The 27,855-nt window shown below is 39.2% G+C and overlaps 3 protein-coding genes across 3 annotated transcripts; 1 reads left to right on the top strand and 2 right to left on the bottom strand.

Annotated features, from left to right (window-relative positions):
* Positions 1-3,420: 3,420 nt before the first annotated feature.
* zgc:64106 (uncharacterized protein LOC393348 homolog) lies at positions 3,421-11,142 on the bottom strand. The gene is made up of 6 exons (XM_053479319.1): positions 10,831-11,142; positions 8,095-8,334; positions 7,930-8,019; positions 7,666-7,854; positions 3,898-4,007; positions 3,421-3,791 (listed from the first exon to the last, which is right to left on the bottom strand). Exons 1-6 carry the CDS (start codon positions 10,991-10,993, stop codon positions 3,612-3,614), a joined length of 972 nt encoding a protein of 323 aa, XP_053335294.1. The 5' UTR covers positions 10,994-11,142; the 3' UTR covers positions 3,421-3,611.
* A 6,138-nt stretch (positions 11,143-17,280) lies between these two features.
* aqp7 (aquaporin 7) lies at positions 17,281-21,592 on the top strand. Its single transcript, XM_053477756.1, has 6 exons — positions 17,281-17,542; positions 18,510-18,636; positions 19,894-20,031; positions 20,119-20,237; positions 20,430-20,647; positions 21,201-21,592. Exons 1-6 carry the CDS (start codon positions 17,423-17,425, stop codon positions 21,448-21,450), a joined length of 972 nt encoding a protein of 323 aa, XP_053333731.1. The 5' UTR covers positions 17,281-17,422; the 3' UTR covers positions 21,451-21,592.
* A 1,123-nt stretch (positions 21,593-22,715) lies between these two features.
* tpgs2 (tubulin polyglutamylase complex subunit 2) lies at positions 22,716-27,399 on the bottom strand. Its single transcript, XM_053477757.1, has 7 exons — positions 27,135-27,399; positions 26,875-26,954; positions 26,675-26,762; positions 25,636-25,767; positions 25,388-25,498; positions 25,095-25,258; positions 22,716-23,113 (listed from the first exon to the last, which is right to left on the bottom strand). Exons 1-7 carry the CDS (start codon positions 27,211-27,213, stop codon positions 22,904-22,906), a joined length of 864 nt encoding a protein of 287 aa, XP_053333732.1. The 5' UTR covers positions 27,214-27,399; the 3' UTR covers positions 22,716-22,903.
* Between the last annotated feature and the right edge of the window lie 456 nt (positions 27,400-27,855).

The following is a 27,855-nucleotide window of genomic DNA, read 5'->3' as shown; positions in this document are numbered from 1 at the left end:
TGTACTGAATGCAAAGGTTATAACATCTATTCAGTTTTTCGGCCATATTCCAGTACTCGGCTTGTGAAAGAGTGTTTCTAACACCACATTGTGTGGTGTAATCCAAGCTAAGGGTCATTGAATCTCCTAGTGTATGACTTTTGTTTTGTTAGGCAGTGTATGGGAGTTTTACTTTGCTATTGTAGAATTGCTCAATAACAAAGCCCTGCATGTGTTCATGCACTTAAACATGTAGTGTTTCACTTTACTTCCTTTTCAAATTCAAATTTTATTTGTCACATACACAGTCATACACAGTACGATATGCAGTGAAATGCTTATACGACCGCCTGTGACCTTAAAAATAAAAGCTTATCAATAAGAAATAAATATGAATTAAAAAGAAATACAATAGAAAATAAATTTATCTAGGATAAAAATTAAAATATTCCATACAAATAAAGATATTCTGTACAATATAGAAAAACATGGAAAATATAGAGATTTAGTGTATATAAAAAAAAATGACTGGGGGGGGGGGCAAATATGCATGAAAGTGTCTTATTAAAGTGACTTCTGTGCAATGATCCAAGAAATAAAAATATAAATATGTAAGTGTGCATGAATGTGTCCGTAAGTTTCCATGAATGACCAGGATGAGTGCGAAGAGACAATGTCATAATTGTGGATGTTTAAAAATGGTATTAGTCCTGTGTGGTCTCTCTGTGTTGGCCTTCAGGGAGTGGAATTGCTTTCCAGACCGCAACAGAGAAAAAAAAAAAAACACTATAAATATTTTGAAAGCTTCTTCCTTCTCCCTGTTGTGGGAAGAATCATCATTTAGAGATCATCTCCAGCTGCTCTGTTCAGGGTCCAATCCAGGTTCGGTTGCTGATCCGGATGTTTACTTTTATTATTTCAGCAAATCCAGTCCTGGATTTGTATATTAATTATTGCAAAAAAATATTGCCCACTTAAGCCATTATTAAATAAGATCCAAAAGTTGTGCATGCAATCTACTGTATATCTCTCCCTTATTACAAAGCATCAGTTAATACTGATTTCCAAACCTGCATTTCTTTATTGCTAGTTACATCCTCTTTCTGACCTTTGTCCCCTGTCAAATTTTCCAGTTACAACAGTTAAACTATCACATGTTCACTAGAAGTTTGAACTAATTCTGATGAAGCCACATACTGTAGATGGGACTCAGATTAGTGTTTGAATTAATATAGACTGTTGTAAAATGTGTGTGCTAATTTATTAATCCTTTTATTAATAGACAGAAAGAGTCACTCTGTATATCTACCCTTGTTTTAAATAACAGACACAATCCTCTACATTGGTGAGACCAGTGTTACGCAAATGTCTGGAGAGATATTCTCCATTCTTCTATCTCCATTCTTAATTGACAGATGTTTTCAGCTGCTCTTTGCAAAATTAGCTGTGTTGCTGTACATCTTTCTTTAAAACACCCAGCTGTGTTTTATTACATTTAAGTCAGACAACATATTTGGCAAGATCACAGTTCTTTGCAACTCATGATTCATCATCGTGATTATCTTGCTGGGAAAGTTCCTCTTCTAGAGAAGGGGAGTCGTCTTGTCAGCCAGTTATTTGGTGCATCCATGCAGCCATCTATAAATCATCACCCAAGAATCTAATCGCCTAATCATCACACTCCCACTGTACTGTTAGGACTATATACCGATCATTAAGCCTGATATTGCGTGGGTTGCGGCAGCTCTGGTCCCTTTGGGCTTGACTCCAACAGACCTGGGACGTTATCAGTGCAGTAGATTGTGGTATGAGCTCTCCATGGAATGGACTCATTTGTCCTGTGCATTCCATAGATGCTTGGTCTGAGTGGGATCTGGGGAATTTGAAGTCCAGACCAAAAACCTTAAACTCTTTGCTTGCCAAGCCGCATACAGGTCTAGCTGTGATGCACTGAATGTTCTGATAGTTTTCTATCACAGCCAGGATTAACTTTTCTTTTTTTTTTTCAGCAATTTGTGCTACAACAGGACCCAATGGTTTTTGCTCCCAACATAAATGAGCCTTGGGTGCATTGTGTACAGTCTGGTCCAACAAACAAAATAAATCTTGTGTTGTAGCACAAATTGTTATAAAAAACTTGTGATCACTGGTATATACAGTAATAGAATTCTGCTGTAAGTTGTGTTTATGTTGTGACTCATCAGTCTATGTTCATTGTGGCAGTCCTGCTCAGGTTAACTCCAAACATCTGAACTGAACAAATTTATCTGGGTTTCTTTGGACCAAACAATACATCCACTGTTCATCAGGCACAGTGGGAGACCAAGGGGATTTTCAGTACATTTAGGCATTTGTCAGGCGCCCTTATCCAGAGCAAATTATTATCTTAAGTTAAGTTGAGATGGCCATGATCAAGGGCCCAACAAATTGTGGGATTTGAACCTGGGACCTTCCGAACCATAGTCCGATCTCCTAACCACTGAGCGTCCCTGAGTAGTAGTTACTATAACAAGAAATGCAGTTTGAACATCCTGTCAGTTAAAAACAATTTATGCTTACTTTTGCATTACTTTCAGTCAAGTCTCTGTATTATTATTAAAGTGGTGCTTTCCCCTTACTTGCATCCTCCAGCATGCATCTAACAATAACTAGATTGTTATACAAAAATCACTGATAATAATTTTTAGTTTTTTTTAATTATAATTCTGACTTCATCTTCCTTGTATTGCAGAAATGTATGGTGTATTGTATTGTGTATAGTATTGTATGGCGGCACGGTGGTGTGTATAGTGGTGTTGGCTTGCACTTCCAGGTTCGATTCCCATGTTGGGTCTGTGTGCATGGAGTTTGTGTGTTCTCCTCATGCTTGATGGGTTTCCTCCGGGTTTTCAGGTTTCCTCCAACTGTCCAAAGAAATGCAGATTAGGCTAATTGCCCGAAATTGCCAAATTGCCCGAATTGTTTAAATGCGTGTATAAGTGTTGACCAGAGGTCCTACCATGGTCGTACAAAATAGGAATAAATACATTGGTAACCACTGGCCTTCAGTGGCTGACACTGGCCTTCACAGTCCCTAGTTGGACTACGGAGGTTCCTAGATGGATAGTATTGTATATTAGGGTGTATTATTGAAAACAGAGATAAGGAGCAAATTGGAATGAAATAAATTCAAGAAAAGACACCCAGGGGCAATAGGTTAGTATTTGTCCTTAGAAAAATAGCTGTTAGCTGCCTAGTGATTATGCAAAGCATGTGCATTTACTCTAACGTACTGGCAGCTTACCATATACTATACTGTATTCAAAGCAGTTAAAAAAAGGTTTTACAGTAAACTATATACACCTTATTGATTTTTTTCACAGTTCGGTGTTTTGCATGGTCTTCCTATATTCTTAACCATGTCAGTAATGTGATCTGGTGAATTTCCACACCACACTGCGGTTCCAGTGATTGTCATTTATTTGCAGTTACGTCACAAGTAATTTTCATTAAACGAGACATGAAAGTAAAATGATTCGTACAAAATGGAAAGTCATATTCAGGTGTATAAAAGTGTATTTACAAATTGTATATTTTCAATAATATATTCTGTGATAGCGATATGGAACTGGACTGAATGTTTATCCTGCAGTTCAGAGCTTAGATGTCACCCTCTCGCAGTGCTCAAATTCTTTAACTCCAATGGCTTCGTCCCGAGCCGCTGGAGCTGGGAGGGCGATCGAGCAGTCGCTGTCGAAATATTTCCCAGTGATCCCCTGGGTTTCTTCCGCGACCGCACAGTATATTGTACTGACTGCACCTTCTTGAGCAGACTGGAGACATGCAATACAAACACAAAGACAGTATGTGAGTGAATGCGTTCTTTGGCTCTGAGTGAGATCTGTTATGTGTCACATGTTGAAGCCGTTCAAACTTTACCTTGAAGAAAAAAATCCCGATTGTGTAGAAAATTAATCGAACGATCCAATGGTAATGTCTCATAACTTCAGTCATAACAATACCTGGGTGCAGCGAGTTTGCGGTGACACCTGAAACGATGAACAACAAAAAGAAATGATAATAAAACCTTTAGTCTTAAATTCCATAAAGGGTTCGATTACTTAATTATCAAGAAACGTTGGAACACGAAGACACTAATTTTAATAATGAAAATTCTTTTCCTATTATGCAAAATGCCCATGGTTCAATAGAGGATCTGCTTTGTCGAACAAAATAACTACTCTAAGCTTAAAAAACATTAGGCCAACCCCAATCCAATTACCAAACCATTAAATTGGAAAGGGCAGCACGGTGGCTTAGTGGTTAGGACTGTCACCTTGCTCCAAGGTCCGGGTTCGATCCCTGTCTCTGTGTGCATGGAGTTTGCATGTTCTCCCTGTGCTTAGTGGGTTTCCATCAGGTACTCTTGTTACCTCTCACAGTCCAAAGACATGTAGATTAGGCTGGTGTTCTAAATTTGGCCACAGTGTGAAAATGAGTGTGTACTGTATATATACAGTATGTGTGCCCTGCGATAGATTGGCACACCATCCAGGGTGTACCCCGCCTCGTGCCCTAAGTCTCCTGGGATAGGCTCCAGGCGGCCCGCGATCCTGTATACAGGATAAAGCGATATAGACGATGAGTGAGTGAGTAAATCGTAAACCAGCTGAAAGCAATACATATATATATATATATATGTAGCAATATGAGAATGTCAGCAATATGAGAATGTCAGGAATGTTCAGGTATGTGATGGTCTGAGATCCATCTACTGTATACGGGATACTACAGTGCAGCTGTAGTGTACGATTGCAACATGGCTTAATTGTAATCAACATCATTCACTGGTTTTCCACCCTATTTGATTTACACCCAATCCAGGTTGTCTCCAGAAACAGAAATAACACTAACAATTAAGAGATGTATGATCATTTTTTAAAAATTTATTTATTTTTTAAAACCTGTCAAGTCGGATTTTATTGTCACTTCAACCATATACTGTTCGTTCACAGTGAAACGAAACAACGTTACTCCAGGACCAAAGTGCTACATGCAGCATAAATTAACAGAAAACTAACTAGCTAACTAAGAAACCTAATTAGCTAGCTGAGACAAAACATGGATAGGATAAGGACATGACTCACTCACTCATCTTCTATAGCGCTTTATCCTGTATTCAGGGTCACGGGGACCTGAAGCCTATACCAGGAGGCTTAGGGCACGAGGCAGGGTACGTCCTGGACAGGGTGCCAGTCCATCACAGGGCACACACACATACACACACTACAGGCAATTTGGGAACACCAATTAGCCTAACTTGCATATCGCTGGACTGTGGAAGGAAACCGGAGTACCCCGAGGGAACCCACCAAGCACGGGGAGAACATGCAAACTCCATGCACCCAGAAACGGGAATGGAGCCTGGCCGGGAATCGAACCCGGACCCTGGAGGTGCAAGTTGACAGTGCTAACCACTACACCACCCACCGTAAGGATATATTTAATGATAGATATTTTAAAGCACTTGTGTAAGTCACTCTGGATAAGACTGTCTTCTAAATGTCCCAATGGAAATATAAAGGTAAATGCACAACAGGCACAATATAAACATGTTGTCTGCAGGAAGCTGTTGCATTTCCTATTTCCTGGTATGTCCGGTCCTGTAATCTAAACAACATTTCTTAACTATTATAAACATAAGGGGCAGTGGATGTACATAAGTTTATGTCTCAGTAGACATGTAAAAGGCATAAACGCAAAAAATAAATGTTGATATTCTGTTGCTTTGATAATGCTGTGTTTGGGTCATTTTTTATTTTTTTATTTTTTTATTTTATCCCAACATTATTTTAACAGATTCATTCCATCCATCCATTTTTTACAGTACTGTGCAAAAGTGTCCAGCTTCTCATTTCTTTATATTTGCTTCCAAAGAGCCAGACTTTCTTGCATTTTAAATGCAGTCCTGAAGAATAGTTCTCCAGGCTTCCCGGAAGACTTTTTTGCCTCTCATTTTCAGATTTTCAGTCTAGTCCATCGGTCTGAGCAGTTTGAAAGGAATGTTTTTTCCTATGAATCATCCAAGCATTTTCTATGAATCATCAAATCATCCAAGCATCCTACACCATTTTATTTTAATTAATATTTTGAAATAAGGAGGGGGGGGGGGGTGAAGACTTTTGCACAGTACTGTATACTGCTTATTCTGTATAGTGTCATAAGGGAGCTAAAGCGTATCCCAGTGAATTTTGGGCAACGAGAAAGATATGCAACTGATGTACAACTTGTGCCAACTTGTTTGCACTCCCCACCCCGTACCCCGTCACACACTACAGGCAAACTGAAAACACCAATCAAAATATACTGTGTGTTTTTGGACAGTGACGAGGGGGAACCCCCTAGTTCCCAAAGGAAACACTTTTTCACAAACTTGACACACACCAAGTAAGAGGGAGATTCAAATTGCGACCCTGGAGGTGTGAGGTGACAGTCCTAAATACTTCACTTGTACTTGAGTTCTTTATATAAAATGAGTTAATTCTACTCTCTTGCTCTTAGATCTAAATCTCTCAACTCTCTCTTTCTCCTCCTCTCTGTCCCTCCCACCACTTCCTTTGAGCCAAAACTTTCTGGTTCGTCTCCAGACAGGCATCTGTACAACTTCCACTCTTTGTTTTACGGGATTTCACCGGGACATGTTAAAATGGTTTATGTTCTTTGTAGTGACAGATGCACATGATGCCAGGCGTTCGAACAAACATAGAAAAACTCTCTTTGCTGTTAACAAATAGAGACCTGCCTGTCAGATAATATGTTTGCATGTGTGATGTGTACCAAGTACTTCGATAAGCTTACTGATATCAGGAATGTACTAAAGTACCGTGCCGTACCGTAAATTATGAAAAGCATGTTGTTGAACAGGTTTGCTTCCTGTAGTGCATTAATTTTTACCCTTATTATGAATTATTTTCTTTGCCTTGTCTTTTAGGATCTAAACAAAATGAACCAGCTTTCTCATCAATGCAGTACATAATGTTTTCAAACTGTACAGGATGTACTAACCATAATAATTCATTCATATGGAGGAACTTGAATCTATGCTCTCAACATGCTTTCCTTGGTTATTCAATAAATGGTATATGGTCTTGCAGTGGGTAATGCTTATTTTAAAATATCATACCACTGGTCTGGCAGCACAGTGGCTTAGTGTTTAACACTCGCACCTCTAGGGTCCGAGTTCGATTCTCGGCTGGGTTCGATTCCTACCTTTGTGTGGTTTCCTCCAGGTACTTCGGTTTCCTCCGACAGTCCAAAGACTGAAGATTAGGCTAATTGGTGGTACAAATTGCCTGTAGTGTGTGAATGAGTGTGTGCCCCAGTTTTTTGCTACGCTGTCCAGGGTCTACCCTGCACCATCCTTTAAGTCTCCTGGGATAGGCTCCAGGCCCCTACGCTGTCCAGGGTCTACCCTCCACCATCCTCTAAGTCTCCTGGGATAGGCTCCAGGCCCCCGGGACCCTGTACACAGGATTAAGCGGTATAGACCACTCGGAGCAAGAAATGAAATTTAAGAACTTTTTAAAGCTGGCACAGCCATCACTCAGCCAAGTGGTCTAATACTCGACTTATACAGTCCAGTATAACCTTACTAATATCTTCAGCCAGACCGTGTTAAGGTTCACAGATTGCAGCCTTGTTCGGTACCTGTTCCCTTTAGCCTGCGTGCCAGCTCGTTGGTCCAGATAACATTGTGGAGCTTTGAGTGGTTGTATGCGTTGTCCATCCCGTATACCAGATTCTCGCCACGGAAATGCGAGAAGTCCACCTCGCCTTTCCTGTGGTTAGTCGAGGAGACATTCACGATGCGAGCTGGAGCTGATTTCTTCAAGAGATCTAAGTAGGTAAAAAAAAAGAGATTCAGCAAAAGTCAGGTCTTGAAACAGAGGTGAGACAGATGTGAAGCCTGACCTAGAAGTAGACTGGTGAGCAGGAAGGGCCCGATGTGGTTGGTGGCCATGGACAGTTCCAGTCCGTCAGCGGTGATTTCCTTGGGTAGACCTGCAAACAGGTCACTTGTTTCAGTTGTGCATCAGGATTTCAGATGTACAGTACAGTATATTGCACATTGATTACCTGAAGCCCCGGCGTTATTGATTAGTATATGAAGTTCTTTCTCTTCCTCAAGGATCTGAGCAGCAAACTTGCGGACCGATTCGAGGGAGGAGGTGTCGATGATACGCAGGTGTACGTTCTGGTTGCCGCTGCGCTGACGAATCTCTCTTAGAGCCTCCATGCCCCGGGCCTCACTCCTACACGCCAGGATGACCCTTGCACCACGACATGCAAAGTCCAAGGCAATGAACTTTCCTATCCCTGAAGGTTAAATATAAATAGAAAGATAAGTGAAAACAGAGTAGAGTGTGGACAAGGGTAGATTTGTACAGCTAGTACTTATAGTAACAACTTAACTAGTCGATCAACAAGTTGTATCTACTACGTAAAGAAATGTTTCGAATCTGAACCTGAAAACAATAGAGAACCATGCCTTTAGAAAATCACTATTATGTCCTTGGGCTGTAATCTGGTAAATGTTTGGCTAGTAAGACTCATGGGACTGAGGAGTGAATGGAACAAGAACAGGAAGTGTGTAAATACCAGCAAAGCATAATGACTTCAAAATGCTGCCTTACACCAGTGGGATCACATCTAGGTTAAACACTTACACTATTGCCAGAAACATGCAACATGCGCAGTAATGTTCTAAGTTACAAATAAACCACACCAACCCAAAGAAATAGATCATTAATCCTCAATAGTAGTTAAAGAATACCTAATAAGGTACTATGTACTGTACATAGGTACTGTAGAGGTGTGTCCAAAACCCACTTTAAAATAATGCATTAGGAATACACTCATGCCTTATCATGCATTACCATATTATGTATCATTTGTTATATGCACACGAAAGCTTTTCCCTTCTGTTTGGGAAGATTTTCCATTTTATAACCATGTTTAAATGTGTAGTGAGGAAAGCCCTGCCTTACAACAACTGAGTAACCTGGCCAAATTTGTTCATTCAAAAAGTGAAACTAGGATATATTCAAGACTCTAGATTACATGCAAAGTGAAAGAATTTAAGCATTTTTATGGTTAATTTTGATGAAAACGGTTTACATCTCATGAAAAACGCATCCATCTGCCATGTTATCTAAACGACTTTGTCCGATTTACGGTCGTGGACCAAAAATTCAGTGTTTCAAAATATTAGAATATTCAATTTTAAGTTTAAATAAATTGCTATTCAGTAAACAGTATAAATACAGTGTATCTCTCGTTCTAGGTCATTACACACAACCCCAGGCTGATAAGTTAACAAGTGTCCAGCAGATGACCATGACACCATCCACAGGCAGGGCAAGCCACTCATATTCATGGAAAGTTTACTTAAGTGGTAAAGTGTGGGAGAAAATTTAAAATAAATGAAATAATTCACTCTACATGTAATGAATATAAAATATCATTTAATGTTTCGGATTAAATTATGGGACAGTAAACACTTTCCCACAATATTCTAATGTTTTGCACTGTATAGTATTGCTCAAAAGTCTTAGGCATCATTAGTACAAATCTTTTTATATATGTTTGTCATGTCTGAATAATTATATGCAAAACCATTCACTATGGTCCAAAAAAAAACATTACAAACGAATACATTGTCTCATTCACACGGAAGAATGATTGCCTGTAAAGAAAGCACATGACAGGATGATTTTCAGATGGAAAAAAAACAAAACAACTAATATAGGCTCCTGGGTTTTGCTTGAAAATAGAAAGGCACAAGAGTGACAAAATGAAGAACCAGAAGAACCCCAGCATCTGGTTTTACTTATAAAACTGCACACATCTGTATCTGATATCTTTTTTTATTATTATTTTCAAGCAAAGATATTTCACTCCAAATAAAAAAAAAAAAATTCTATTTTCTATTTTTTATTTTTTAATAAGTGTTCCCAAGACGTTTGCAGGAAAACAGCTGTTAGGATTTACCTGAGTGTGCAGTAGAATATGGCAGAGTTCTTCTGGTAACATTCACACTTACTCACTTTTCTACAGTATGTTCATGTTCTATTCTTCTATAATGGTATTTAACTATTAATTTAATTTAAGGCATGTTTGGAAATAGTGAATGTGTGATGACATGACAAACATATATAGCAACATTTGTACAAAAAAACATTTTGATGTTGGAGACTTTTGCACAATACTATACAGTGCAAAATATAATATATATATATATATACAGTATATATTTTTCATCATTTAATTAAAAAAGTTAAACATAGATTCTACATTCATTACATATCAAGTAAAATATGAAATGTTTTTGTACATAATAATGCAGACATGATAGCAAATAACAAAGTTTGTACTTAATGTAAAGATAATACAATGCAACAATACTTTATACATCGTTTATTTTCCCATCATATTCCTGATAAACCCTCCTGATATGCCAGTTTATTTTTGATCAGCTAATATGACATTGGCTGTTGGTATATCAGTGGCATTTTTGTCCTTTTACTGGCTCGAAGGTGTGGTCACAAATTCCCATAATGCAATATGGTATTTATCAGTCTAGTGATTTCAACTATATCTAGTGATTTTCTAGATATCAACTGTAATTTTCCTTGTACCATCAAGATGGCATGTTTTATGCATTTATAATTTAAATGATTAATTTATTTGTACCTGGAAACTTTTGGAGACACTTTCACTACCTACACAGTGATTCCTATCACTACTCGAACTCTCACTATTCCTGCATGTCCGCAGCGCATCACCTTAAGCAGTTAGGTGTTTCTTTGTTACCTGTGTTGGCTCCAGTGACGATGGCCGTTTTGCCCGTGAGCCGAACGGAACAAGCGCGCGGGTCCCACCAGCCTCTGCGCTGCGCTCGCGCAACCGCCGCCAGCACGAGCGTGCTCACCATCCACAGGGGATGCGACATAAAGTCGGAGATCTCCCAAGGCATTTGGCAATCTGCCTGGTGTGTGATTGAGTGTGTGTGTGTGTGTGTGTGTGTGTGTTCTCACAAATCTGTCGAGTCTGGCACGAAGAAACGTGAGAATCTCACGCGCGCTCCCGACTGCAGACCGGAATACTTAAGTCCCAAAGGCGCGCGCTGCTCTTATTACTGTCGCTCGGATCACTGAACCGATTCTTTTTTTTTTTTAAGGATTCGACTCCCAATCATATTTCGTTTGTTGGAGACTAACTTTCCATCATAGGTGGCTTAGTGCTTAGCACTGTTGCCTTGCACCTCCAGGTCCAGGGTTCGATTCCCGCTTCGGGGTCTGTGTGCGTGCATGTTCTCCCCGTGCTTAAGAGGTTTCCTCCAGGTACACCGGTTTCCTCCCGCACTCCAAAGACATGCAAATTGGGCTAAGTGCTGTTCCCAAGTTGCCTATAGTGTGTGTGTGTATGTGTGTGTGCTCTGCGTTAGATTGGCATCCAGTCCAGGGTGTACCCTGCCTTGTGCCCTAAAGTCTTGTGGGATAGGCTCCCTTGCAACCCAGTATACACGGTTTTTTTGTTTTCCTGGCAGCACAGTGGTGTAGTGGTTAGCACTGTCGCCTTGCACCTCCAGGGTCTGGGGTTGATTCCCGCCTCAGGTCTGGGAGTTTACATGTTCCCCCTTTGCATAATGAGTTTCCTCCCACACTCCAAAGACACACAGATTAGGCTAACAGGAATTCCCAATTACCCATAATTGGGAAAGTGAGTGTATATGTAGATGTATATATATATATATATACACTCACCTAAAGGATTATTTAGGAACACCATGCTAATACGGTGTTTGACCCCCTTTCGCCTTCAGAACTGCCTTAATTCTACGTGGCATTGATTCAACAAGGTGCTGAAAGCATTCTTTAGAAATGTTGGCCATATTGATAGGATAGCATCTTGCAGTTGATGCAGTTTGTTCGATGCACATCCAGGGCACGAAGCTCCCGTTCCACCACATCCCAAAGATGCTCTATTGGGTTGAGATCTGGTGACTGTGAGGGCCATTTAAGTACATGAACTCATTGTCATGTTCAAGAAACTAATTTGAAATGATTTAAGCTTTGTGACACGGTGCATTATCCTGCTGAAAGTAGCCATCAGAGGATGAGTACATGGTGGTCATAAAGGGATGGACATGGTCAGAAACAATGCTCAGGTAGCCTGTGGCATTTAAACGATGCCCAATTGGCACTAAGGGGCCTAAAGTGTGCCAAGAAAACATCCCACACACCATTACACCACCACCACCAGCCTGCACAGTGGTAACAAGGCATGATGGATCCATGTTCTCATTCTGGTCCAATTTTGGTGAGCTTATGCAAATTGTAGCCTCTTTTTTCTACTTGTAGTGGGGATAAGTGGTACCCGGTGGGGTCTTCTGCTGTTGTAGCCCATCCACCACAAGGTTGTGCGTGTTGTGGCTTAACAAATGCTTTGCTGCATACCTCGGTTGTAATGAGTGGTTATTTCAGTCAAAGTTGCTCTTTTATCAGCTTGAATCAGTCGGCCCATTCTCCGCTGACCTCTAGCATCAACAAGGCATTTTTGCCCACAGGTCTGCCGCATACTGGATGTTTTTCCTGTTTCACACCATTCTTTGTAAACCCTAGAAATGTTTGTGCGTGAAAATCCCAGTAACTGAGCAGATTGTGAAATACTTAGACCGGCCCGTCTGGCACCAACAACTAAGCCACGCTCAAAATTGCTTCAATCACCTTTCTTTCCCATTCTGACATTCAGTTTGGAGTTAAGGAGATTATCTTGACCAGGACCACACCGCTAAATGCATTGAAACAACTGCCATGTGATTGGTTGATTAGATAATTGCATTAATGAGAAATTGAACAGGTTTTCCTAATAATCCTTTAGGTGAGTGTGTATATATATATATATATATATATATATATATATATATAGTGCTGGTCATACATATATAAACATATTTTGTATATATATTTTTCAAGCACACTTGTACATATATTTGCATTACAATAAATTGCAATTCTTTAATTGCAAACTTGTTTAAATCTGATTAAATGTTTTTACACCATGTACTGTATGTTCAATATTTTTTACCTAATGCACATTTACACACTTTAATATTGTCATTTTATGTGCTCGTGAAATTGCTATGACAGTTATTTACACCCCTTGTGCCCTAAGTCTCCTGGAATAGGCTCCAGGCCCCCCGTGACCCTAAATACAGGATAAAGCGGTATGGAAGATGAGTGAGTGAGTGAGTTATTTACACCAGTGGAGCCAGTTTTCATGATCTCGCCTAGGACCTCACAACCCCAGCACTGGCCGGCACTGGTGATGGGTCTCCTTTACAGCTCACCCCACAGGTTTTCTATTGGGTTGAGGTCTGGGGAATGACATGGCTCTGAGGGGAGCTAGATTTTGTGTCTGCTGAACCATTTTTGTGTATATTTCGCCACAGCATTATTCTGCTGAAAGACCCAATGACGATCCATCTTCAGCTTTCTGACAGAGGTCATCCGGTTTTTATTTAAAATGTCCTGGAATTTCAGACAGTTCATGATGCCATGCACCATAATTTAATTCTTTCGTTTTACGTCTGACCCAGATCTTAGTCTCATCTGAGCACAGCACACGGTGCGAGCTGAAGTCTCAGTAAACTCCAGATGTTTATGTTTGTGATTATAAGTGAGAAAAGGCTTCTTTATTGCATGCATCCCAAACAGCTTGTTGGCATGTAGATAGCGTCTGATGTTTGTTATGGAGACTTTGTGTCCCCAAGATGCCACTTTTTAATGTAGTTCTCCAACAGTGAGGTTTGGAGATTTTTTTTACTTCTCTTACTATGCTCCTCACTGTGCGTGGTGGCAAGATAAACTCGGGTCCTCGTCCAGCCTTGTTTGTCACTGTTCCAGTTGTTTTAAACTTCTTAATGATTCCTCTGACTGTAGATATGGGCAAGTTTAGGCGAGTGGCTATTTTCTTGTAGCCATTTTGTGACTTATGAAGGTCGACACACATCTGCCTTACTTGAATTGGGTGTTCTCTTGTCTTTCCCATGTTAAAGAGTGGATAAGAGAAATAGGCCTCTGTGTCACGTCATATTTATACCACAGGCAAACAGGAAGTTATGAATTATTCAGTAAAAGTTTTTGGATACCAACTTTATAAACTACAGTAAAAATGACAAAAATGTTCCAATTACATTTATTTGATCGGAATTGTTAGGGGTGCCAATAATTGTGTTTGGGTGATTTGATAAAAAAACAAATTTTTGGCAGGGTTTTTTTTTTTTTATTCACTTGAGTTAACGGTTAGATATTTCTACAATGGCACCCTGTCCAGGGTATACAGATCCTGTATACAGGATAAAGTGGTAACTACAGACGATGATGAACTCAAAATGAGTCCAGGAGTCATAATAATTTCAAATCTAACTAAAAGTCTAATTCAATAATTCAGCCTATTTGTCTAACAGGCTGAATTAAACCTTAATAAATATATCTGTAATTTGAACAAAAGTGGGAACGTATTTGACTTTTCTTGATGACATGGTGACTTAGTGGTTAGCAGTGTCACCTTGCACCTCCAGGGTCCTGGGATCGATTCTCGCCACGGGTCTGTGTGTATTGGGGTATTGGGTTTGTATGTTCTCTCTGTGTTTGGTGGGTTTCCACTGGGTGCTCCAGTTTCCTTTAGTAAGGCTAATTGGTGTTCCCGTAGTGTGTGAATGTTGACTGGAGGTCCAAAAACCTTCGTAAAATGGGAATAAATACAATGGTAAGTCCCTAGTTGGACTACTACTACGTTCTTCGTATTTTATTAGTGAAAAAACAGGCTTTTTTCTTGGAGACGATTCACATTTCTAAATAACTGTTTTTTTCATTGATAGAAAGGGAAATTAATTCTTCTTTCATGATCAAAATTAATCAATCAGCCATAATAAAGTAGATAATAATAATAATAATAATTATAATAAAAAAGACTAAATCGAAGAAAAATGTGGTTAGTACTCTCTCTCTCTCTAAGAGGTTTGTGTAAATACACTCATAATAAATCCATGGTTTTTTTTTATGAAAATGGTCTTAGTTTTAGAGAAATGCAACCTCAGATAAACAACATAAAACTTTTTTAAAAGTTTTAATTTCCAATTTTTTTTTGTTAAATCATTCATTTAACAAAAAATAACCCATTATTGCTTCATTTGAGAGGGTAAGTTGCATCATCAGCCCTTGACTAATTGTCATGCTAATTGACTAATCATCAGTAGATGTGCAGACCTCTACAAAAGCAGAACATTTTTTCCGAAGCATTCAAGTGTGTTCAGGTCAAGTCAAGTCGAATTTATTTATAGAGCACAGGTTTAACACAACCGTAGTTGATCCAAAGTGTTTTACAATAGAAATAAACAGCAAAAAAAATAAAAAAAATAATAAAATAAAACAAATATAAAAGGAATTAAAAAGAAAATTCACAAAACACAAATTTTTTATGCAAAATACATGCACAACATCACCCAAACGCTAATGAGTAAAAATGTGTCTTTAGGCTTGATTTAAAAACGTCCAATGATGTAGAAGCTCTGATATGTAGTGGTAAACTGTTCCAGAGTTTTGGGGCAACTACTGACACAATGCCAAAAAAAAAAAAAAATGGAAAGCATTATAAAACCACTTCCAAACAATTTGGAGTTCAACGCTCTACAGTGAGAAAGATTATTCACATGTGGAAAGAGAGAAAACCAAACCACAGAAGCGAGCCAATCAGTGTGATCACCCAATAGTGTGATTATAAATCATTTACTTTTATAGATGTGTCCTATAACTGAACTAAACAAAAAAACCTGTAATGAGTGTTAATGAGTAACTAACTTAATTCTTTATTCAAGGTTAAGAAGTAAGGACACAAGGCTGGCATTCAGTGGGTATTTTTGCTGCCAACAGATCCTGAGCTTCTGCTAGTAACTTAATTGAGACATCAAGTGAAAACTTTTTATGTACCCCAAATAAAAGAATGATTTACATTGATGTAAATATGTTCTCATGTGTATTAGTGCATGTTGCTGAATCTAATGCAACAAGCTACGTAGTTGAGGAAAGGATGTTTGAGAAAAAAGATGATCCCCCTGAGATGATGTGACAAAAGACAAAACAACAACAAAAATAACCTTGAAAGGAACCAGAATTTTTTTTTCACACAGACAGTGACCTAAGCTGGAGAATGAACCGACAATCCTGGAGTTGTGAAATAGCAATACTCAAGAGAGCTAGATGGAAAAAAGAAAAAGAGAAGAAAAACAAGAGAAGTTGTTTCAGCCTTCACCCTCTAGGGTATGGGCCGTCACGTGAGAACGAAAAGATGGCTTCTGTGCCAATCCAGTAACAATCACTTATTATTGTACTTGTAAATTAATAATAATATTGCAGTTTTTTTTTTCTTGGAATGTGGTAGATTAGGTATCTACCATCCCCCCAGAAGGGAACTTCACTGTCACAAACACCGTTCCTCAAAAAAACATTTCCTTAGTTGGCGTTTTGATGATGATGCAGGAAGAGCTCTGATTGCTCTGATTGAAATCTGATATCTGCAAGGCCACATCTGTTTGATCTGTTTGCAGTATTGTCATTTCTGCCTTGCGAATCGGTACAGAAGACAGAAACACAAAGTAGAGTGTGTACTTGAATGAACACTTTTTTTTATCTTATTTTTTATGAATGTAAATAAGACCAAGAACTTAGGACTTAAACTGATTTGTATGATGGTTGTCTTAGATAACATACTTATTATTCATACCAGATCGTTACTTGATCCTAGTATTTGACTGACCCTTTATGATAAAAGACTACTGTGAAACTCATGTTTTTCCTCAAATACCACAAATCTTCTAACCCAATGGAACTGAACAGAAAGCAATCGAAAAAAACAAGATAGGAAATTAATCAAATCACTAATTTAGTTAGTAATCAAAACAAACAACTTAGCTAAACAAATCCATGTTTCTGTCCTCAGTCATGACATTACAAGCTTAGTCATTGAGTAATGCTGACACTTTTGTTTGAACAACCTTGTGACAGAACAGATTGCACATAAATTTAAATGATTCGGTTTTATTCAAACATTTAAAGATCATGTGGGTGCTGCGAATGAGCTCATTGCCCTTAGATTTCCTCTGAAAATACCACTCTGACAACACCCAGACCTCCTGCTACCCAGAAGGCTATAGGGCTGATTTAGGGGGTGTGTGACGGGGAGGGACAAAAAGGGGAGACTCTGTACAGCTAGCCACATGAACTCTTAGGGGAAGTGCACAACATCTGTGACTGTAGCCCGGGTAACAACAGGAACACACAAAGAGTTGGATTTGTAGGTCTAATAAGAAGAAAGGGAAGGACAAGAAAAAGAGGACACAAGCATGCTGGAGGAGGGGAAGGTTGAGCAGCCGAATAAGGCCGGGAGACGAGCCATGTGCTGGATTAAGAAGAAGCATGTTCGAGTAGGCCTAGCTGAAACACTCAGCACATTTGTTATGATGGTACGATCGTAAATTATTTTTATGCATTTTTTTTTTGTAACAATGAAAGAACGTTACCATGCGGACAAATGTCAAATTCACATCCAGTCACATACTTCTACTGTATGTATATTTTTAAATAAAAATGTAATTAATCTTGGTTTAAGAAACAAAGAGAAATCCAAAGAACCTAGGTTTTTGCCTGTATATCGTTTACATTGTTTTTGTGATTGTGTGTCACCAGAATGCAGTTCAACATGACATCCAAAATAACACGAAGGGGTGGAAAAATTTTTAATGCTTTGATAAAAGTGTCAAAATCCTTCTTAGTTAAAAGAGGAAACATCGAGCTAATTGTCCTCAAAACATTGCTACTTTTCTTAGTCCTCATGTAAAAGCAAAAAAGTTGTCTGCTTTTTATGTGAAACTAGCTTTTAGGACAAATTTCCAACCTGTCAGAGGACGGGATTTGTTTTAAAGCTAGTTAGCCCTTAACTAGCATGTTAGCAACTCAACGTTATGCTAGCCTAACCTGGCATTATCATAAAGCAAGCTATCCAAGCCAGACAGTGTTTGCAAATTAGTGGCGCTTACCTTAGCAAAACTTTTTACCTTGCTCGTATTCAAGCACTAGTGAAATACTGGAATAAGTGCATTAGTGTAGCAGGGAATTCAATCAAACTCCTGGTTTGACTTCCTGGAATGCCTGTGCACATGGTCGCCTACATACTGGTTTCCTGAGGAGGTCAAACTTGGGCATCCTGTTCATGAATTAAGTGTCATTCAAAGAAATAATAATAATAAATAATAATAATTGCCTTTAAATTGAACGTCATGTGATTGTCTGTGGTGTCAATTCAAGTTCGAGTGCTGCAAACTGTAGTTTAGTTGCAGCCTGTACCTTGGACTGGATCTGTTTTGACACCTGTTATCTTCTGGCGATATGGACGTTTACCCTGTGCCCTGAGAATTTTTGTTTGTTTTGCAGGTGTTTGGCCTAGGTTCTGTTGCTCAGGTGGTCACAGGAGGGGGCGTTTTTGGAGATTACCTGAGCATCAATCTGGGTTTTGGTCTTGGTGTAGCAATGGGAGTGCATGCTGGCGGGAGAGTGTCAGGTAAACTGCTGTAACATGTGTGTGCACTTTTGATTTTGCCATGCTGGATCATCTTTCTTAGCATAATTGATTTTTCTTAGGAATCTGATCCATGTCTAATAAATTTAAGGATTGCATCACTTGCATCAAAAGTGACTTATTTTTACCTCTTACTAGGACTGAATTATTACTTGAGCCTGTTTAATTTAAAGCATCTGTTGGATGATAAACGTACGTACACTGCTTGGCCATCTTGTATAGAAGATTTCATTGACCTTCTTTAGCTTTGATTACTCACACACTGAGGTGGCCAGTTCAGATGTGAAAATGATTCCTTATACTCCCAGAACCACTCTTTCACAATCTAAGTCCAGTAATATGGTTCTTCCATAAAGGAAGGAAACTCCGTAGATGTGATAACCTGGTCATTCAGTACCTTTAGGTAATCAGCTGACTTGATTTTATTGCCACATAACGTTGTTGAGCCTAGACCTGAGCAACAGAGGAAACCCCAGATCATAAGATCTTACTTCTTCTACTGATGGCCACACAGCTTTTTGCTCTTACTTTCACTATTAAACATAGCCATGATTGTTACTATTGATAGCATGTACCTTCAGTTTAAGAGATCTCCAATCATGATTTTTCCTCCCAATCTCAAAATTGACAGATCAGGTTTTGATAATGTTTTAAAGAGTTCTTAACCGAGTTCCAGTTATTTCAAATCTTTGCTTGATGAAGCCCAATAACAAGACTCCTCTTTTTGTCTGTAAAATCTAATATTTTTACTATTAGATACCAGGTAATGTGTCAAGTAGCTCTAAGAACGTAACCTTTAAAGGTCCCATATGTTACTATTTAACAAGTTAATGCAATAACCTTATTTCATTTCTACTTCAAATATTAAGCTTGAGTGTCAATGTACAATAAATGAGCCACAACAATCCGGAGAACTGCAGAGCTGAGCTGAGCAAGCCGGGGCTCTTCTTATATGAGGTCACAAAAGGGGAAAATCTAATTGTCTTGTTCAAGCTCTGATCAATACAAAAATGGAAAAAGAACAAAAATCATCGAATGCTTTTTATTTTTACACACACTGGAGGCCGATGTGCATGTCTAAAAAGCATTGCACAGGAAAAGATCTTTTTAGGATTCATGATAAAGTGAATGAATAAATAAATCCAGGTTTTTATAGCCAAAGAATTTATACGTTTTCAAATCTCTAAGGAAGCATGTCATGAAGAATAATGCTAATAATGTTTCGATCTTCTTTCCCAGGGGCTCACATGAACGCAGCAGTGACGTTTACTATGTGCGTTCTTGGCCGTCTAAGCTGGAAGATGCTTCCCCTTTATGTAGGCGCACAATTTCTGGGCTCGTTTATTGCTGCGGGAACAGTTTTCACTTTGTACTATGGTTAGCAAATATGCACATTCAGTTTTAACTGGTAAAAGTTCCAGTGTTCCAAGAACCACTAAAACATTTCAACTTGATTGCTTACAGATGCCATATACAACTATTGCGGAGGAAACTTCACAGTGATTGGCCCCAAAGCAACGGCAGGAATCTTTGCCACTTATCCAGCTCCTTATCTCTCAATACAAGCTGGATTTTTGGACCAGGTAGGACATTTTGTAATAACTGAAAAAAAAATCTTATCTTATCATTGGCAGATAACAAAGACGTGAACATGAGACAGAAACGCTACGAATGTGGCCCACATTGTAAGACACAAATTCACTCAGACTTTAGTTTTCATTCATTTATAATGTATAATGTTAATATGTTAGTGTACCCCTGTCTGCCTCACTCAGGTGCTTGGAACTGCCATGCTGTTGCTTTGTCTCATGGCTTTGGCAGATAAAAGGAACCAGCCTGCTCCAACTGGTGGTGAGCCTGTGGCTGTTGGAGCTCTTGTATTGCTGATCGGAGTTTCTATGGGTAGCAACAGTGGGTACGCCATCAATCCGACTCGAGACCTGGGGGCAAGAGTCTTTACAGCAATTGCAGGCTGGGGATTAGATGTTTTCAGGTAAACCTAATTCCGAAAAAAAAAAAAAGGCTTAGACAGCATTGCAAAGATTTCAGAGCCGTTCTTGTTCAGAAACTGAAGTGAAGAACATTTATCATTTAACATCATTCACTTATCTTAAATATACACTTTATCTTGGTGGATGCAGGACCAGTACATCACGTGATGGGAGTACACCCTGGTTTGTGCTTATCGCAGAACACCATGCATATGTTTCTACATCTAGTCCACCTGAATTTGGAAGGGAGCCAGACAGCCTAAAGAAAATCCATTTTGCCATGGGAGAACATGCAAAGTTTCCAAGACCTACATACAAAACCGTCAAAGACAACATAAGCTGTTATTTAGCTTATTTAAAGACAAAAACCTTGTTAGTAAATTAGTTTTGGGCATATTTTTCAAGGTGGTGTCAATTTTCTACTAGCATACCTGTGGTAAATTAGGATATTTAGTATAGCCTCCACATGCACCATGGCCCTGACCAGGATATACCACTAACTGATGAAAAATAAATACAAACATTTTTTTTTTTCTGCTTCTGTCTCCCTTACAGGGCAGGTAACAGCTGGTGGTGGGTACCCTTGGTGGCACCATTTGTTGGCGGAGTAACTGGAGCTTTAATATACAAAGTACTTGTTGAACTGTTTCATCCCAAAGATAAGGATGGAAAATATGAGCACGGTAGCTCATCAGAGTGCATTCAACTAAATGAGTGCAAGAAAGACAGTGAATACCACTGGAACCATGAAGACAAGAGAGAGGAGCTTGAGAAGACCCAGATCAACACAGTGCAGTCAGTCTAATGGTGAAGAAGCAATAATATTAGCTCCTGGCTTGTCCATCAAACGGATGATTGAAACCTGCTTGGATCTTGGAAATGTCTTCAAAAAACTTCAACAGTGACTGCTATGAACAGTCAGAATGAATTGAAAAGACGGAACAATTTTGTAAAAAATATTTAAATGCATTAAAATAACAAGTCTCTAATTTCACGCTACATTAGCATGAGCGGTGTGCTTGTTTGGAAGAACACCCTCCAAAAATGTTCACATTTATTTTGCCATACTGATGACCATTGTTAACGTATTATCTTATTATATTTTGTTGAGTTTGGTAGACTATCCCTTATACACATGTCACATGGGTGGTTTAGTCATACAAAGTCATTGCTGCACCAATCACCCATCCTCACTCATTCTCTATACACATTATTGTGTACAGAGTCACGGTAAGCCTTAAGCCTATCCCATTGGACGGGGTGCCAATCCATCACAGGGCACAAAAGCACACACCCTTACTTACAAACACAGTCACTAACACACTACAGGCAGTTTGGAAATGCCATTAAGCCTACTCTGCATGTTTTTGGATTGTGGGAGGTAACCCACCAAGCACGGAGCACTGTGTGCACGCACACAGACCTGAAGGCAGGACTCAAACCCTCAGGTCTTAAGGTGCGAGGTCACAGTGCAAACCACTACCCCACCGGGCCTCCTGGTATTTTTTCCAAAATGATCTCCCTAATTTAGTCGTAGCCAATTTCCATCCCTCTCACTGTTGTCACAAAGGCTTCAAACTTGAGCGGTAAAGACAATCACATGCTTCCTTCAAGACATGTGATACCAGCTGATTACATCTTTTCGAACTGCTGGAGCAGAATTACACAAATGCCTTGTCTATGGCTATGCACGGCCAACCTGATCTCCAGGCTCCCGGCTATGGGTGAACGAGCATCAAACTCGCGATCTCCGCATGATAGAATGATTGTGTTTACATACTACATGCCTTAGTCACTTGTTTTCACTCCCTCGTCTAGTAAATAAGACAAATTGCAGATTGACGTTATGGAGAAACCGGTGAAAATCAGCAAAATAGTGTAAGAAAGCAGTGAAGAACATCACCATCTAAATAATTTTAGGGTTTTTGGTTTGGTAAAAGCTTATTCACTGATTAACTTGCCATATTCACTGTTGTGAATGAGATGTTCTTAATACCAGAGCTGTTTTTTTATTTTATTTTTTACAGAAAATACATCTGACCCACTGGAATTCGGAAGGCAACAGCACTGTCGTGTACATTCATGAAAGGTTTAATCAATTTAGTAGACACACAGGAAAAGAGCTTGCAGTGAAGCTAAATGGGACATTTAGGCACAAATCTGAACTCGGGTGCAAAAGTGTGCAGTTACAATATTGCACTTGTTTTGGCGATGTCCAAATAAAACCTTCTACCCCCAGTGGACATGTGATTGTCTCTTCACGCTTTGCCTGCCCTTGAGCCCCGACCTTTGGCTGGACCGCCTCCACCAGATGGGGCCTGGCTGAGCTGCTTTTTCTTGGGAGCAGGAGGTTTGGTTTTGCCCCGGAAAGCCTTGTCTGGGTCCAGCTTGTTCAGGAATGTTTCACTAGATGTATCTAGATGGGAGTCGCCGTGGAAGGTAAGGGGATGATAAAGAGATGACCATTGCTGTATCAAAACAGAGAGAGAGAGATCTTAAAGTGTATTATACAGTATGCAGGCTATATGTGAGTGAAGCCCAACTGTAAATATTTAAAAATAAGAAACTGGGCCATGATCTTGCACACATGAAGCCACTTAGCTTAGACAGACCATGCGTAATTCAGTTAATGAAACCCAGAACCTGACCTAATTTTTTTTTTTTTTTTAAAAAGAGATTTATTCTTTAAAGAGTAATAGCCATGGAAAAAAATACCACTGTGCTACAGAACAGCCAAAGAACTGCCCAAGGCTTTTTTTTTTCTTTTTTTTTTCTGGGTCGGCTTCCAGTAAGTAAATGATGCAACACTTGTGTGGAACTCCTACTGGTAAGAAAATTATTTGGAATTTTGGAATGTTTGCCCTCTCACATGTTACTTCCCCTGATTAGTCAGTTGCTGGTGATGAACAAGGGGCATTCAAGTCAAACCGGGACTTTTAAATATGCAGAATAACAGAACACATTTATATATTCTCTATATAACCCCCTGCTACATTAAGGGACTAATCCCAGCATTACACAGCATTAGTGCTTGGATACCAGTATGCCGGAGCCAAGATCGCACTACCTGCTTCACATCTAAAATCCTGGCCTCTCAGGAACTCCCACGGCAGATGTAGCAATAACTCCCAGCTAAGTGTGCAAGTGGTGTTGGTGTACAGTTCCCTTTCTAAACAGTTCTCTGCATTGAAACGTCAATCGTACAATGTGTTTGACCACAGGAGTGTAATATTAGAAACGAGGTGAATGAATGCAGCTTGTTAACATATAGAGTAAAATCCCAGGAGCGTATTTCATAAAAGAAATGTTAAAAGTTTTTGTCAGGTTCCACTGGTTTCTGTTTTCTAAGGGTAAAACTGTAAGCACATCTACAGTACCCCTTTCTTCTTGTTGTCTAAAATGTTTGGGTTATCATTTAAGATAGAAATGATCCTTAATGATTTAAAAAAAAAATTAAAAGTAAGCTATTTTCATATCCGTAAAGTGAAAGTAACATAGTTCTTATTAGTGAAGAGAAAATATATTGACAAATTACGAAACCTGATAATAGGAACCAAGAGTTTAAACATTGACTTTTCAAAGGATAAAACATAGTACTATCTCTCATATCTCGGCTTGTCAGACAACATGACCTTTTTGGGCTCCAAAGTCTAAAATTTTTATACTCCTTTAAAAAAAAAAAATCAACGACAAATTTTGACACAAACATACCGTATGCACTTTGACAAAAAAGAAAAGTCTTCTAGAAAAACGAACTTCGCAATGAAATAAATTTCATGAAAATAAGGTAACGAAAGAACTGCATGGAAGCGCACTTTACAAAATGTATTTGCAAACTGTGAAAAGTATAAACTGAAATATGACAGCAGCAGTATGATTATGGAAGGATAAAGGATGTGTGTCAGCAGCAGTGTGATTATCCACGCATGGTCAAAAGCACAAAACAGTCTTCTTACATGCAAATAGTATTGTGTGGTAGCAGAAATGTAGGGTGTGTGTGTTGTGTGTTTTTGTGTAAAAATAGCAAGCATAATTAATTAAGTCCTTGGTGTTGTTCTGGTTCAGTCCCGCATGGCCTACGGGAAGAAGCTCCTCCTCAGGAGTTGCCGGTTTTCTGCTCTTTCTTTCACAATTAAACAAAGCATGCAACTTTACCAACCTTTGTTTTTGTAACTTTGTTTTTCCCGGACTACATTTCTGCAACAAAGTTGATGGTTCAGCACTATCCGTCCAGGTTTTAATAATGTCTTTATTAATGTAGTTCTTAATCCAATTCCAGTAATTACAAATCTTCTAAGTAGTTTTCTCCTTACTCGGTGCAGACCAGGCAGTCTGCAACGTGTAGGTCACTAATTTAAATTTGTTAATACGCCAGGAGCCTCTACGCATTTTTTTAATAATATGTTTAATGATGATAACTTAGGGTGATATAATAGAGTTTACCCCTACCTTGGCTTGTGGGCTGGGCCCGTATGGGGTAAAGGCGTACTGCCACTCTGGCAGCCCTAACTGTGTTATCATGAGCCTGTAGTACGCGGTAAAGGAGGAAGTGAGAAAGTGCCAGTATAGGGACCGGTCCAGGAACCATATTTCACTCTGTTCGGCCACGGTGTCTGGACATCATCACCAGCCATCAGGATGTACAATAAAGAACAATAGAAAAACGTCAGAATGAGTGATTTATACACTGTACCAAACTGCCTCTTTGCTTGTTACACTTTGCTCTTCAGATTGATGATCACCTGGAGTGCAGTCCTTGTAAACAAGACAGACTCTGCCGTTTGCACCACAGGGGTCAAGCTCAAAGATTCGGCTACGGGAGTCAAAGTGAGGCGCTTCTCGTTCTTCGGGCCCTAGGGAGTAAAAAAAAAAAAAAAAAAAAAAGAAGGTTAAGGATAAAGATATTCAACATGATGGTGCTGCTTACAGTAATGATAATACACTGGATTGTTTAAGACACTGGGATAAAATATTCGGACTACTTCTTTACCTTCTAATTCATCCCCGAAGTCAAGGTCAGCTAAGGTGGGCGCACTAGGGAGGGAGTAAATGTTGGACTGCGCCAGCAGACGAAGCTTTGCTACACTGTTGATCACCATGCAGCCAACAGGAACCGGCTCACCTGTAAAACACGGTTATTCCAAAACAACAACTCCACATGGTTTTGAACGTAAATGTGGTTTTGTGCTAGATGCATTTTAGGCTGTTTGCCCACTTGACCAAGTACGCTCACACCACCACCCTCACTGCCGGTCCTAATTTCGGAAAATCCTCAAGAAAGCAGAGTTTACAGTCCAATACAGTGGAAAACAGCTCAGAGTCAAAATGGCGTCCTGGATTACCCTCATGCTTTAAATTCACAGAGACAACACTGTTACATTTCACATTTTACTGTGAGATTAATTTCCTTAGGCATGGCCATGGATTAGCCATATGTAGGTTGGTATGCTTTACATTGTATATTTGTGTCAAAGCCATCTAAGACTCACTTTGTTGGACTGAAGAACAAATCTGAATAATGAACGTGTTTTTGGAACTGAACTCGTTTGTAAATAGGGGACCACCTGTACATTTCCGTATCTGCCGACTCTGATACACTGCGTGGCAATATGCACCTAGTTTCTTCACACTCTTTGCAATGACCCTTACGCCTGACTTCCTATTTTATCAGCTATGACTGTCCAGTTCATGGGACGAGATTGACAACTTGCATGTTTGTTTCATACATTTCTAAAATTTTAAATAAGTGGTACAGAGAGGATTGACCCAGTGGCACCGCTGGTAGAAATCCTGGTAGCTCCTGGTAGACATACAATCTGCCAGGGGTTTTTGTGCATGTTCTCACTTTATTCACGTGCTTCCTCTGGGTTCTCTGGTCCCCTGTGTGTGCATGTGTTTCTGTAATTGGGTGTGCGCTCTCTGATGCTGCACTTTAGGTCGATTCTCACCTTGTGCCCAGTGTTTTCAGGACCGGAAAAAAAACTTTCACTTAAGATGAAAGAATAAATCTAAATTACATGGGAACTAACTTTCCATCTTGGAGCTCCATGTAAGAGTGAAGCCATCTGTGGTGAGATAGAAGTCTTTCAGGTCCCCCGGCAAAATGCAGCTGTTTTTCTAAAAGACAGAATCACGTTTGTATCCCTGATCTAAATCTACTCCATGCATTAGCGGAAATGTAATTTTTTTTATTATAGATTTATTTATTTATTGATTTATTTAGACTTACCTGCTCCCATGACAGGAGACATCTCTTCTCTGCAGGTTCCCTTTCAACAAACCGCACATCTGTAACACCTGGAAGACTTTCTGAGGATGGAATGAATAATGAATACTTTGAAATAATAATGATGATAATAGAAAGACACTGTATATACTATGATGTTTTACATGCTTTACTGATACACCTCACTCAGCTCATGCAATACTGGATCAAGCAGAAATTATGCAATCTTTGGTTAAAATACTGCAGTCACAATCCTTACTCACCTAAAACCCGGGTTATTCCAAGAGTAAGTCTTTCTGAAAACCCACTGAAAAGTGTCTTTTCATCCTTTGCATCCTCCATTCCCACCTGCCTGTGTTTTTATTTTAAAACCCACCTTATTCTGATAAATCCCACCTCCTGTTCATCCCAAAAAGAGTCGACTCTTCGAGGTCCAGCCGTTATGCCCTTTATGTATAAGGCGCTGGGATTCGAATCCTTAGAGTTGACTCCTAACGGTGAAATCGATTCAGTTAACTGAATCGTTCACTGACACTGAAAACGCTGAAAAAAAATATATCTTTGTTAAAAATATGACTTTTATGTTTATATTATTCGAATTCAGAGACAAATGTAAACTGTATTATGTACATAAACAAACAAATAGCCTAGCAACGAATAAACGAAAACGCGAAGGCGTTATACACATGATTGTGTCAATTAGTTGTGATTAATTTCGACAAAATCAGTACAGACCACCGTTGTTGTTGTTATAAATAAATAATACCGTATTAATTTATGTAATTAATCAAACAATTCATTTATTTAACAAAATATGTTCCTGAAAATCGAATCGATTCCTATGGCTCGGTTCGAACTCTGAGTCATATCCGGGAATCTAACTATTCACGCTGCCTAGTGCCGACGTAACTACGTGGTTGTATACGGGTGTAAATTGTAAAGTTGAACCTCTTGGAGTCACACCGACCCGCTGTAACCATAGCA

This window comes from Clarias gariepinus, chromosome 19 (assembly GCF_024256425.1).
Source record: "Clarias gariepinus isolate MV-2021 ecotype Netherlands chromosome 19, CGAR_prim_01v2, whole genome shotgun sequence".
Lineage (NCBI taxonomy): Eukaryota > Metazoa > Chordata > Actinopteri > Siluriformes > Clariidae > Clarias > Clarias gariepinus.
This window is presented reverse-complemented; position numbering and strand designations above follow the sequence as displayed.